We start from the raw sequence: 12,542 nt of genomic DNA, 5'->3' as shown, positions 1-12,542 counted from the left end.
GTGAGAGAGTTCCCGTGTACTGGACCATGAAGGCCCAGGACTAAGACAGGTCCCCAAAAGGGGGGACCCCACCAACAAAGATTCTCTGACTGGCTGCGAGCACCAGGGCCAGCAGGAGCCAGTAGGAGGGGGGACCACACAGGGGAGGGGGTCTCGTGTGGACGCCTAAGATCTGACACCTGAACCTGCACTTAAAGGGCTTAGAACCACTTAGGACATAAAAGACACGAAGACACAGGACAGAAAGTGCAGCGATTCACGCGGATGTCCAGGAGAAGCCATAGAGACTTACGCATTAATTAGTGACGGCTCTGAGTTCTGGGCCCTTGCCAAACCCAGGGACGCGGTCCTAGACGACCTGCAGGAAGAGACCGACCTGGACCTAAGGCTTCAGAGAAGATTGTCGGGGTCCTTCAGATGTGGCAGGGATTTGAGGTGCAGGTTACCTTGGGTTGATTTTTTTAAATTATCATCTTCATTTTCCCTGTACTGCTGTGGAAAACAGCTGCTTCTCTGAGACATCTCTGTGGAAAGTATCATGTCAGAGAAATAGGTTTCCTGCTGCCCATCATGGCCCAGCCCCAAATGCAGAAACACAAGGTTTGCAGCTGGCTGGAGCTGAAGTGATGGGGGACCCACCGCTGTCCTCTCACCCAGCAAGGCTGTGGGGCGCTCCCCCGCCCTCCCCTCACCAGTTTCACACAAACCTCGCCCTCCGTCTGCTTTCCGCTGCCCCTCTGGGGCTGTGTCCCCACACTTCTTCTTCACTGCTCCTTTGTCCCAAGTCTGTCTTCAGCTGCAGACCAGCGCATGCTGCCCTGACCCTGGTTGGTGGGCTCCGCCTCTTCCCGAGCACCCCTGGCGGGTGCGCTCACACCCCTCTGCTGCCCGAGCGAGCATCTGGTAATCGAGTGTCTCCCAGACCTGAACAATAAGCAGACACTGTCTCAAGGAAAAGCAACTGAGGCTGATTGCACGTCTGTGGACCCCAGTTTAAGAACACGGGCTTAACCCCACGTCCTAGTTCCTAGAAAATGTATTTCAATCCCAAATGGGCACAGCAAAAGAGAAGCTTTATACTTTTGGTCAGGAGAATTGAACTTTTGCTTATCATTAAAATGACCAAAAAATAATTTGATTCTCAGTAACAGGTGCCCATTTTTGGAACGATGGGCGGATGCCTGCCCAGTGGTGACTTACTAGTTGATGACACTGGGAGTGTGGGATGCTGTGCACCCCAGGGCTCAGGGCAGAAAACAAAAGACCCATTTTGTTCTGGGAATCAGAGATTTTAGAGTAAATTGATGTCAGGCAACAAATCAAGCCTCTTTGTTTTAAAGACTGGAAACCGGCGCCCCCGGGGCTGCGGTCTCTGCTCCACGTCACACAGTTCACGGGGCGAGGCCTGTTCTTTCTCCCAGTTCATCGTCTTCTGCAAAGACTATGTAGGTCGGTCCTGCCTGGTTGTCAGCCCTCAGCGGAGCGCCCCCCGGCTCCCCTATCTGGGAATAACCTGAAATCCCCACCCTCTGTGTGTGTGGCAGGTGCCAGACCCCAAGGCCTTGGCACCCCACTTCCAGGGGTTACGATCACCATGGTTACAGTCAGCTGGTGCGTGACGAAGCCCGTTCACCTCCGTCCTCGCCCCCCGCCCGTGACCCCGCGAGGAAGCACATGCAGCCTCAGCCCCGTCCCCAGGAAAGAGAATCGAGGTTCAAGTGGTGAGAGTACTGACCGCTCAGACTGCTGCTTCTGGAATTCTGACTGTTCAGGAGCAGATGATCTCAACAAGAGGAGAAAGCGGGAAGAAGCGGGAAGAGGAAGAGGGAGGAAGGGAGAGACGGAAAACAGCGAGAAGTCGGTCGCACAGGGGATGCTCCAGTGAGCTCAGGGGTTTAAAAGTCTAACTAGAATGTTCATTCTTCAGTCATTCAGCCTGGCCGTGGACCGCATGCCGGGCAGGTGCCAGTCACCGGGCTGGGTCTCAAGGAGACTCTGACTTGCACATAGTGGTCTGAGCGGCAGACCCCACCCTGGACCCCAAGCCTGAGCCACCTGGGAAATTAGAGCTGGAAGTTGCAGGTCCTGATAGCAAGTCAAACCCAGAGCTGAGCCAGCCTCTGGGCATCGGCGCTGGGAAGCCTGCGGGGGTTTCCTTTGTGTGTTTAACTTCTGACCCGTCTGATTTTGGCCCACGGGGCCTCCTGGCCTGTCTCGTCCCCAGCTTCATCCCCCCGGAACAGAATGCCCTCAGGTTTTGGTTTGTCTGTCAGACTGGGTGGGCCCCTCTCGGGTGAGGGGTGCTGTCAGCGCCCAGGGCCCGGGCCTGGCTGAGGTGCGATGGGCCCATCGAAGCCTCCTGGCGCCTCTGCCCGCATCGGATCAGGGTGCGTCGCCTGCAGGACCAGATGGCTCTCAGACCAGCCTTCGGGCCTCAGGTGTATGCACATTGGCTCTGCTCTTCATGGGTGAAAAGTCACGCTCAGGCCTGGCTGGCCACGGGGCCCCGCTGGAAAAATTCCAGGAGCGTCATGTAGGCAGATGGTGTTCGTCCCCACCTGCACGGACGGCCCTGCCTGTGGTCCTGTGAGGTCCGGGCCCCGCCAGGCCCACGTGTGCTGGTCCTACATGGGGCTGCGTCCTGAATATCTCAGGGAGACAAGACTGGTTGGGGGCCCGGAGGAAGACTGGAGGCCTGGGGAGTGATGGTGGCAGCAGCAGTGAGCGCGGCCGCACCACAGAGCCCTGGTCGTGGCTGTGCGGCTGTAGATTCTCCGTGTCTGATCTCATGTCCCCTCGTCACAGCCTGTGAGGCAGGAGCTCGGCCTTGCGCCCAGCCTGGGCAGCAGAGGAGGGACACCGAACTCTGAAACAGTCATTTCAAATTTCAGAGCAGGGCAGACTTCAGCCCCCTGACCCAGAGCCGCCCCCGGAATACTTGACTTCTTTCCCTTTAGAAAATCTTGTCTACAGCCAGAGCCTGCGGGGGTCATAGACGTGCCTCGGAATTATTTAGAAGCCGCCGCCTCAAGAACGTAATTATGGTTGGGACCAAAGCATTCAGACAGCTCAGGTGACGGGGTCGAGAAACAACACACCCACGTTAATAGTTGCTGGCTTTGAGGTGAGTGTGGAAGGGGCATGACCTCGGGGGTGCGGACACAGTTCCGGGTGGGGCTGTGAGCCCCCGACTCCCCCCTCCAGTGCCGCCTGCAGGACAAAGTGGCCGGGGTGGGGCGGTGCGGGGGCGTATGGACGGCGCCCATAGCGCCCGGCAGCTGCTCGTGGGCCGCCCGGGGCGGCTCCTGCCCCGGAACTCCAGCCCAGGCCTCTGTCTGCTACCTTCTTCAGCTGGGGGACCGCCTCCCACGGCCGGGTGGAGCCACAGCGGTTCTTTTTTGAGATGACGCCAGGCGCGGGCTGGGTGCGCCCGGCCCCTTCTCACACGGCTCTCTGCCTGGGAGCCACCCCTGCCCCTCCCCGTCTTCCTCCGAGTGACACGCCCCCCTGAGGTGCATCACCTGTCCCGTCAGGCTCCTGAGGACAGGTAGGAGGGACGACAGGCCGGGAGATGCCAGGAGGTGTCAGCAGGTGTGTGGCTGGTTCGCCAAGCCCTCAGTGCCCGTGTGTCTGAAGAGTCTCCTGGGTCCTGAGGCCCCGCACACAGGCAGCCCTTCTGAAGGAACTGAGTGATGATCAGGTTTACAGACGGCTCCTTCTCAGCCAAAACACAGGCGGTTCGGGGCAAGCTGGCATTTGACTAACGTAGAGTGTGGAGAGAACGAAGCACACGGCACTTTTCGCCCCTCGGGGGCGCCTCCCTCAGCCCCCGCCGTCTCCTGGGACTCGGCAGGGCTGCCAGCAGGTCCGCGGCTCAGTGCCACTGCTGCCCCTTCCTGAGTGGGAACAGAGGTGACGGGGCAGGGGCCGCGTCCGTCCACGCTGCACACAGCCCCTCTGCACGACCCCTGCTTGCCTGCCCATACGGCCAATACCACAAAGGACCAGAGTGAATGCACTTACATCACCCTGCCTCCACGCTGCCTAGAATCCACCTGGAGAGAAAGATGGACACAGCGAAAAGAACAGTTATTACCCAAACCGTATGACTCTGACTCTGACAGTTGGGAGTTCGGAGAAGGGCGGTCTCCAGCTGAGGGGGGCATCTGGAAAGCCTGGATCCAGTCTGAGCCGCGCAGCCCTGGGGCAGTGTCAGGGATGTCACAGTCCCTGAACTGGGAGGACAGGGTCCTGGCACCGCGGGGACAGGCGCACAAAAGGAAGCTGTCTGAAATACAACCAGAGAGGACTGGAGCACGAGAGGCACCGGAAACCCAGGCGGGCGGGCTGACCCAGGCGGCAGGGCAGGGCTGCCCAGCCCACGTGTCCCTGTGCAGGTTCAGTCCCACCTCCCACCTCCTGCAGAAACGGGAGAAAGGGCGCAGACAGAAGTGCTTTCCTTTGGGTCAGCTGCCTCTTGGCTTCTCATCACTAATTCCCCAAAATTCAGCCCAGTGGCCATTCCACCGATGACTGGAACCAGCAATGTCTCAGAACAGCCACGCAGCGTCCGCCCACCGGGGCACAGCCAGGAAGGCGGCCCCCGTGAGCCTGCAGCCTCACTGTGTCCGGATCTGATAATAGCTAATTCCACCAAATATTAGAGGGGCTCACATTTAATTAAGGAGTGGCCCTTTGTATGCTCCAGACTGGAGGTCCCCACGGCCCCAAAGTCAAAAGAAGAACCCTAGGGGAACAAGCCAGTCTTTTCTTATTTCCTCTGCCGAGCTGCTCCCCTCCTGGAATGCAATTATGGGAACAAATAAAATGGCTTAACTCGACTCCCCTGTGGGGCAGCCAGCTCTCTGCTGATAAAACCAGTTGTGTGGGCAATCATTCAATGAGAAATCTAATATTTAACTAAATTTAATAGTCTGCTGCCTTGGTGCCATTCTGCGGAGGGTGGAATATCAGTGCAGAGGGACTCGCTATTCAGACGCTGTCTGTGGAGGCCACGTGCGATTAGGGCGTGATGTGCGCTCCTGCCCGAAGCCGCGGCTCCAAGGTCCGGGAAGTGGCCAAGCCGTGTTTGGTGGCAAGTCTGCGTTAACTCCAGGCCCGCCCGGCTCGCAGGGCGCGGCAGAGCACAGCGGCCGCAGCGTGGAGTCTCTCCTGCAGGACCAGCAGGCGAGATCACCGCTGTCAGAAACAGCGAGTCCCAAGGCCATGCGGGGAGAGAAGAGCGAGTCGTGGCCAACCTCAAGAGGCTGTTCTTTTCTCTTTCACTGAAGTGCGGGCGTTGGGCCGGCCCACCTGGAGCCCTGCCCGGCCCCCGGAAGCAGAGGCTCAGCGCCGCCTCCCCGACGGCACAGGCCCCGCCCTCGGCAGTGAAGACGTTCCTCCGGTGCTTCTGCTGACCCCTCATCCTGGCAGATTTCCTTTTCTCTACTCGGACCCATGGCCGCGCACCCTGGGCCCCTTACCTGTCTCTACCCGGCTTACCTCGTAGGCAGGCAGAGAGGCAGGGCCAGACCGCAGCCTGGGGGGCTGAGGCTTCCTGAAGCCCCATAAGATCCATCCTCTGGCTCCTGCGATACACCTGCGTTTGGGTAGCATCAGTGCATTTCCTCAGTTCCCGGAATTAACTGAATCGTAACTTGGTGTCTCATTAGTCCTTCCAGCACTGGAAACTTTTCTCTCAACTTAGTGAATATGTATTTTGGTTTCATTTTGGTTTGCCTTCTGCGGGAAGCACTGGTTCATAATCAGCCCTCAGTTGCTTCAACTCTTACCCACCAAGAGGTCCAACACCGGGACCCTCTGAGAGCCTCAGGCTTCCTGAAACACCCAGGAGGGCCTCTCAGTCTTTTCTAGGTTCTTCTCCATCAGAGACCTTCTTGGGGCTGTGAAGGAGGGGGCATGTGGAAACAGGAAAGACGGGGCAAAACCCAACCTCAACCACTGTGAAGATGAGTCATTTCCAAGATATGAATCAGATTTCCATAAACAGATCTACGCATGTTCCTGGAAACTAGCACATTTTGTCCCTGGGATGGGACTGAATGCCTGTGCCTTGGATGGGCGCTGGAGGGGAGGCAGCTAGCCAAATGACCAAATCGCTTGGAGTTGTTAAGTGTACCTGGGGAGGGGTACTTCAGGTGGGTGGTCAGGGCTTCCTTTTGAGGAGGTGACTTTGACTTGATGGAGGAGAGGGAGCCAGCAACATACATAGGACAGCAAGTGCAAGGGCCCTGAGGTAGCGAAGAGCTTGAAAAATGCTATTCTTTTCATTATCTTGTGCAGCTCCCTTCTAGTCTTCCCACCCCATAAATATGAATGGAACATGGAGAATAAACAGTCACTATTTCATAAGCCAACTTCTCTTCACTACTGTGTGTGCCTGGAATGCTGTGTTAAAGGTGGAGGGCATTTGGACTCAGGGAAGCGCGTGCTGTCTCTGCTCGTTAGGCGTGCCGGCAGGCAGAGGGGCGTGCACACCACGCTGGGGTCGGGCGTCCCCTCCCTGACACACATGTGACCGCCAGGCAGAGGGTGCCGTCTCTGGGCCGCGTCTCCTGGTCTCGGAGTTGAGGTCCAGTCTGCTTGGACCTCATGCACGTCCCTTGCAGGCGCAGCTGTCCTTTCCAGCTTGGTACAAAGGACACCACTTCTTGTGTGATGTGGGGGGGGGGTCCAACTTCAGATTTTTAAAACTCTGCCCACGTGAAAGCTAGTTTCACCGTTTCTCCCCTCACGTGTTCATCAAAGCGATACATCCAAAGCCGTGTCCAGCAACTTGTAAAACATTCTCTGTTTTGTTTATTTGCTTGTCCCAAGCCCTGGGGACTTTCACCTGACTCTGGTCCTGCTCAGAAGCCGTCCCCGAGTCCTTGAGCCATGTTGGTAGGGCAGGTGGCCTGACAGGTAAAACCCTGAGTGGTGACTCACCGGCAGGGCCTCAAGGCGCACACACCTCACAGCACCCGTTCCTAAAGGCACTTCTCATGGGGGATGGTTGTGAGATTCATTTATTCTTTAAAATGTTGGGGAATGTTTCAGAGTGACTTGTCCAGCCAAAGGTCGAGCCCCTTGAAGACAGAATTTCCTTTCAAATGAACCACAAGTTGTCCCCACAGGTAGGGTGGCGGTGAGAAAGGAGAAGCCGAACGGGTCCTGTTCCGTGTTGGACGGTGGAGCAAGGCGGGGGGCCATCTCCGCAGGAGAGCAGTGGCGTGGGCTGATGCGGGGAGAGGGACACTGGGGGCCTTTGTGCGTTGTTACAGCCTCAGGAGCGAAGAGCCAGTGCGTCTAAGGTGCAGATCAGGATGGAGCCGCCTGTCTGACTCGGAGCGAGAAGGGCCAGGGCCCCCGCTCTGCAGATGCGGCTCCTGGGGCCCACTGTCAGCTCCAGCGACCGTCCACACCCAGGTCTCCAAAGCCAGACCACCTTACGGTTAGGACAGAGATCTGAATCCGTCCACTTTCCCAGAAGGTGTCACCAGGTCCCACTCCAGCTTCTGCTGTCCTTTCCATGCTGGTGTTGTGGCCGCTCTGTTTGGAAAGCCCCTTGGTCTGACAGATACGTGAAGCTTGCTTCCCCAAACCAGCAGTCTGGAGATCAGACATGCCCAAACCGACCCGTGTCCGTGGGAAAGGCCATGGGTAAGGCCGTGGGTGGCGAACATCGCTGGGGGCAGGCGCGCCGGCCACCCGCCTGATCTGCACTGTCTCTCCCCTCGTCCCGTGACCCAGCACGCCATCTCGGCTCTGCCTTCCTTGGTTCCTGCAGGGGAAGAAGCATGTGTCCCCTGCAGGGCCGAGGCGGGCTTGAGTGACAGGCGGCACTCGAGCACTCGGGGCTTCAGTAAGTGGTTGCTGATGCTAGATGTGTCATTTTTTTTCTTTCAGAAATGTTTGACCTAGAAACAAACGAACATGTGCAGAAAGCCGTGAACGACCGCCAGATGCCTAGAGTAGAATACAAGAAAATCGAGATTGACGATTACAGTAAGTGCCACGCTCCCTCCTCTGAACGGAGAACGGCCCGGCCCTGACGGCTGTGCTCCAGGGGCCCCCGGCCCCAGCGCAGGCTGCGTCCTCTGCAGGGCAGCGAGCGGGGGGCTCGGGGCTGACAGCTCGGCTCTGGGGACCCCAGAGCGCTGGCTGGAATCGGGCTCCCGTCTCCAGAGGGAGGCAGAGCCCTGGAGGCCTCCTCCTCTGCCCCCCCCCCAGCCCACCCTGGTGCCTCCCTGCCCACCAGACATCTGCTCGTGCAAACCCCAAATGCAGAACGCCCCAAACCCATCTCCCACCTTCCCCTGTGCTGGGTCTCCCTCCACACTGCCCTTCTGTTTGTTGACTGGTTTCAAATAACTTAGATTTCAAACCGCAAAGTCATCTTTGAGTCGTCCGCTCAGGAACCATCTACCCTTCGTCCCTGCGGCTGGTAAACAGGCTTCCGCCTCTGAGCTGAGTCAGCAGGTCCCCAGGGATGGACGGGACAGCGCTGAGACTGACGAGGGCTTAGTGGCCTGAGCCCGTGTTTGCCGCCCCAGACCATCCCTGGGAGCTCTTTGTCTACCCGTCCCTTCAGCCGGACACCGGCTCACCACGCGGGACCGTGGGCCCTGGAGCACTATCCACACTCCTTGTTGGAGAAGACAGCCACACAACAGACTGTGAGTCCCTGGGGCAGGAACCTAGGCTCGCCACGTGGAACAAAATCAGACCCCGTCCACACAGGAGGTGTACGGCCCAGGAGCGCAGTGGCGAGCGGGAGCGGGGCCTGGGGTCCCGGGGAGCTTCCCAGGGAGGAGGGACCTGGTGGGCTTCCCGGCGTCGCTTTCAGTTGGCCTAGGAGCCTCTGGGGAGTCGGTCCGGAGGAGGGAGAGCAGGGTCAGTGCGGGAGGGGCGAGCGTCGTTCGTTGTGGGGTGTCGGGGGGCTGACACTGCTCCAGCCTCGGGATTGTCCCCGTCCAGCCGGAACCGGGGCCCCACAGTCCAGGACCGTCACCGGGCCCTGTAGCTGGGCCGCGTGGAGTCACTGTGTTGGGCCGTCTCTAAACATCGCTGGGGACGCGGGCAGGGTTATGTGCTCCCCTCCGACAGTCAGAAATGTCAGGAAACAGGATGTGCTGGAAATCCCCCTCTCCCGGCCCCACAGATGCAGGGACTTTCTCTTAAAATGGTCCACGTGTGGTCACTCGGATGAAGGGGGTGTTGTGGGAAATGAATACGGAAGGGTCCGAAGGCAGGAGAAGAAGTAAACTCCGGGAAAGCAGGAGTGGAGGCCGTGACGAGAAATGTGGTCATGCCCAGAGGGGCCTCAGCCCCACCGTCTCTCCGGGGTTTGGGTTTCTCTCGACTTCCGTGGGATGCACTCAGATCCCGCAGGACACACTGGAACCACAGGCAGCGTCGAGTGTCCAGGGAGCAGAACCCCGCTCGACTGACTTGCAGCACGTCAATCACGATCAAAAGAGAAGCTATAGATTAAGAAGAGCAAGACAGAAACTGGGACGTCTGCAGACGCCCGTCCTCAGGGCCCGGGGGGAACCACGGAACAGAAGGTGAGGGGCAGGAGGGACGCGGGTTCAGGCAGAAAATGAGGGCTCACGGGGCCCTCAGGAGCCCCAGCTCGACGGAATGAGAAGGAGAGGGCAACGCCTCCAGGAAGACGTGGCGAGCGGCCCCGTCGGAGCCCGCGCCGGGTTTCACTGGGGCAGAAACCAGCAACCCTGAGTCAGCCAGGCCTGAAACCCGCTCCCGCAGGCGGGGAGGGGACGCCTCTGCTGTGGACGATGCTGGCCTCTGATGGATGCAGCTGAACAACAGCTTGTTCACCTGAAGTGCCACCCGCTTCCCTGTGGGGCCGTTTCCTGCAAGGAGAGCTGCTCTGGCGGCCCAGGGGTATCCTGCTATGGGGAGCCCGATCGCTGAGACGGCACGTTCCAAGGAAATAGGTCCAGGCTGGGCTGCCCGCACGTATGGCGTCCGTGACTGGGACAAACTGCCGCACGAAACTTGGAACCCTGTGACTCAGACAGAGCCAGACGCACGAGAGCCTCAGGTCAACTGGATACTCGTCTTTGTGCCTTCCATTTACAAGGAGGAACCAAGAGGCAGGAGAACAAGATGACTTTGGATGGACAGTGGGTGGAGGGAGGGAGGGAGGGAAGGAGGGGGGAGGGGTGAACAGGCAAGCAAGCAACTCCCCCGTGCCCCCCCCCGCCTTTGTCTCTGTCTGCAGACCTCACGAGGCTCTGTGACGTGCAGGGTCCCAGCGAAATGAAAAAGGGGGGCTTAGCACGCAGCAGAGCTTCACGCCCAGCCGGGGGCCCTTGCACAGGCCCCCATGCTGCACAGGTCGCGCTCCGGGAAGCCAGCGACCTCCCTGGTCAGATGCCCTCTCCCCGCCCTGCCCCGCCCCCACCAGCCCGTCTCTCTGCACCCTCCCTCCTCATTTTCTTCCACAGTCTTTGAGGCCAACTATGGTTCCTTTACAAGATCCCTTCCCACCCCCCAGCCCAGGGCCCCTCCTCCAATCCACTCAGCACCCCAGCTCACTCCGTGCAGGTTCCCAAATCCTGAAGCACTATGGGGTGCATGTCTCCCCCCTCCCCCAAAAAACGCAGGAAAGACCTTTAGAAACAAGTGACCCACTCCCCCCCACCCCTCCTGGCCACCGGAGTTTCCTTCCCATCAAGAGGTTTACTTGGCAGGTAGACGGGGCTGAAGGTGCAGCTGTGCGCAGGGCTGAGTCTGCACATCGCACTGCTGTGTCCCCGAGAAGCTGATGGATGTTGCACCACCGACCTGTTTTTGTTTTGTTATGCTTTGTTTTTCATTTAATGCTACCAGAGGCCCCGGCTTTCCGTAGGGCAGCAGTCCATCTCCAGGAACCTCTCTGAATGTATTCAGCCTGCTGGCGGCCAAGGTCTGCCCGTGGGCTCATCAGTGGCAGAAAGCCCAGACCATGTTTTATGGATATTTCAGTGATAAAGTCTCCTGTCCCTGGGCTATTGATCTAATTTGCAAGCCATTAACATTCATCCAGAATCAGTAATGAGACCCTGGTCAGCGCTGTCTGCTAAGCCATCCCCCAGCCTGGGGTGTATCTGTAGTAATTGCACGGAAAAAAGCCACTAATTCCAATTTAATTGCTAATCTGGGCTGTGGTTAATGTCAATAAACAATTTCTAACTTGGCCAGAAGGCTTGTTTGGGGAGGCACAGAAGAAAGCGGTGAGGGAAGCGCCCTCCTCCCTACCCGAGGAGACGCAGGTTGCCAACGGCCAGATCTGAAGGCCCTGGGGTGCCCGCCCCGCTTCAGCCCACACGCAGTGAGGCCCTCCCGCCCCGGCTCTGCACGGAGGGTCCCCACAGCTCTCAGCCTGTCCCTCTGGGCTGCTGCCCCCGCCTCACCCTGCCCCCTGCCCGCAGTCTCTTCCTCTCCCCGTCCCCACAGCCCCCAGCAGCCCTCCCCACTCACTCAGTGTGGCAGCAGTGCCCCCCTACGCCCCCCCCCCGCCACCTCGCAGAGAGAGCCGCACGCTGCCCTGGGGGCTGCTTTTCTCCTTGCCTGGAGTGCTGTCCTCAGCAGGCGCTCAGGGTGGCCCACGCGTTTCTGTTTGTCAACGCACACCTGTTTGCAAGACTGCATTTAAGCTGCAGATGGAGAAACTAAGCCTTGAAGAGATGAGGTGCTTTGTCCAAGTGCAGCCTGAGCCTGAGTCACTCTGTCTGGAGGGGAGGCCCAGCCGCGCCCCCTCCAGAGCGCCTGTCTCCCAGGCCCCGGGCCCTCCCCGGGAAGGGCCCCCCACGGCCAGCGCCCTCCTGCCCCCTCCTTCCTGGCCGACCTGCCCCCCTAACGTGCGGCCTGTGTTCTCTCTCCACCTAGACTTGCCGGTTCAGATCCTCAAGCCAGCGGTCTTCTCCGACACCGCGCACTACCCCTTGCTGCTGGTGGTGTGAGTATCTCAGCGGGAAAGGCTCAGGCTCAGAAGGTGACGAGCGGGAGTGTGGTCTTCTTGCCGCAAGCGCAAAGCTCAAAACAGTTTAGCTCGTCCTTTCTATGACTGCCCGTGGCCCCAGACGTTAGAGGAAGGCAGGGCTGTGTCCCCCTCACCCCAGTCGCCCTCAGGGGCTTTGCAGCAGCCAAAGCAGGTCTGTAGTCAGATTCTGCGGGTCGTGCTGCGGTGGCCGGTCAGCGGGCCTGGGGACAGGCGTCAGACCTCACCCAGCGGGGCAGACGCCCGCAGAGGCTTGCGGCGGGCCCGGGGCCCCCAGGAAATGGAGTTGGGCGTGGCGGGCGTCTGGCCTCGGGCCCCCATCCATCACCGACACAGCGATCTCATATTGGCCTCCTGCTGATTAATAGCCTTGGATTTGGATTTCGATACCCACTTTTAAGAGCTTACTAAGCACCTCTGTCGGTGTCCTGATGAGGGCTTGTGTGAGTGTGTGTGTGAGTGTGCGAGTGTGTGGGCATGTGTGTATATGATTGTGAGTGTGTGTGTGAGCGTGTGTGTATGTGATTGTAAG

At 59.1% G+C, this 12,542-nt stretch overlaps 1 protein-coding gene across 4 annotated transcripts in view; it reads left to right on the top strand.

The window, feature by feature from the left end:
• The window catches only part of DPP6 (dipeptidyl peptidase like 6), an 846,122-nt gene that overhangs the window by 817,290 nt on the left and 16,290 nt on the right, over positions 1–12,542 (top strand). For all 4 annotated transcript variants that reach the window (XM_074366690.1, XM_074366691.1, XM_074366689.1 and 1 more), the window contains exons 18-19: positions 7,909–8,007; positions 11,899–11,968. In XM_074366690.1, the coding sequence (XP_074222791.1) occupies positions 7,909–8,007; positions 11,899–11,968 (169 nt within the window). The remainder of the gene's footprint in view (positions 1–7,908; positions 8,008–11,898; positions 11,969–12,542) is intronic.

The sequence above is a fragment of the Camelus bactrianus genome, chromosome 7, assembly GCF_048773025.1.
Source record: "Camelus bactrianus isolate YW-2024 breed Bactrian camel chromosome 7, ASM4877302v1, whole genome shotgun sequence".
Lineage (NCBI taxonomy): Eukaryota > Metazoa > Chordata > Mammalia > Artiodactyla > Camelidae > Camelus > Camelus bactrianus.
The sequence above is the reverse complement of the archived record's forward strand: the minus strand, read 5'-3'. Positions and strand labels throughout refer to the sequence as shown.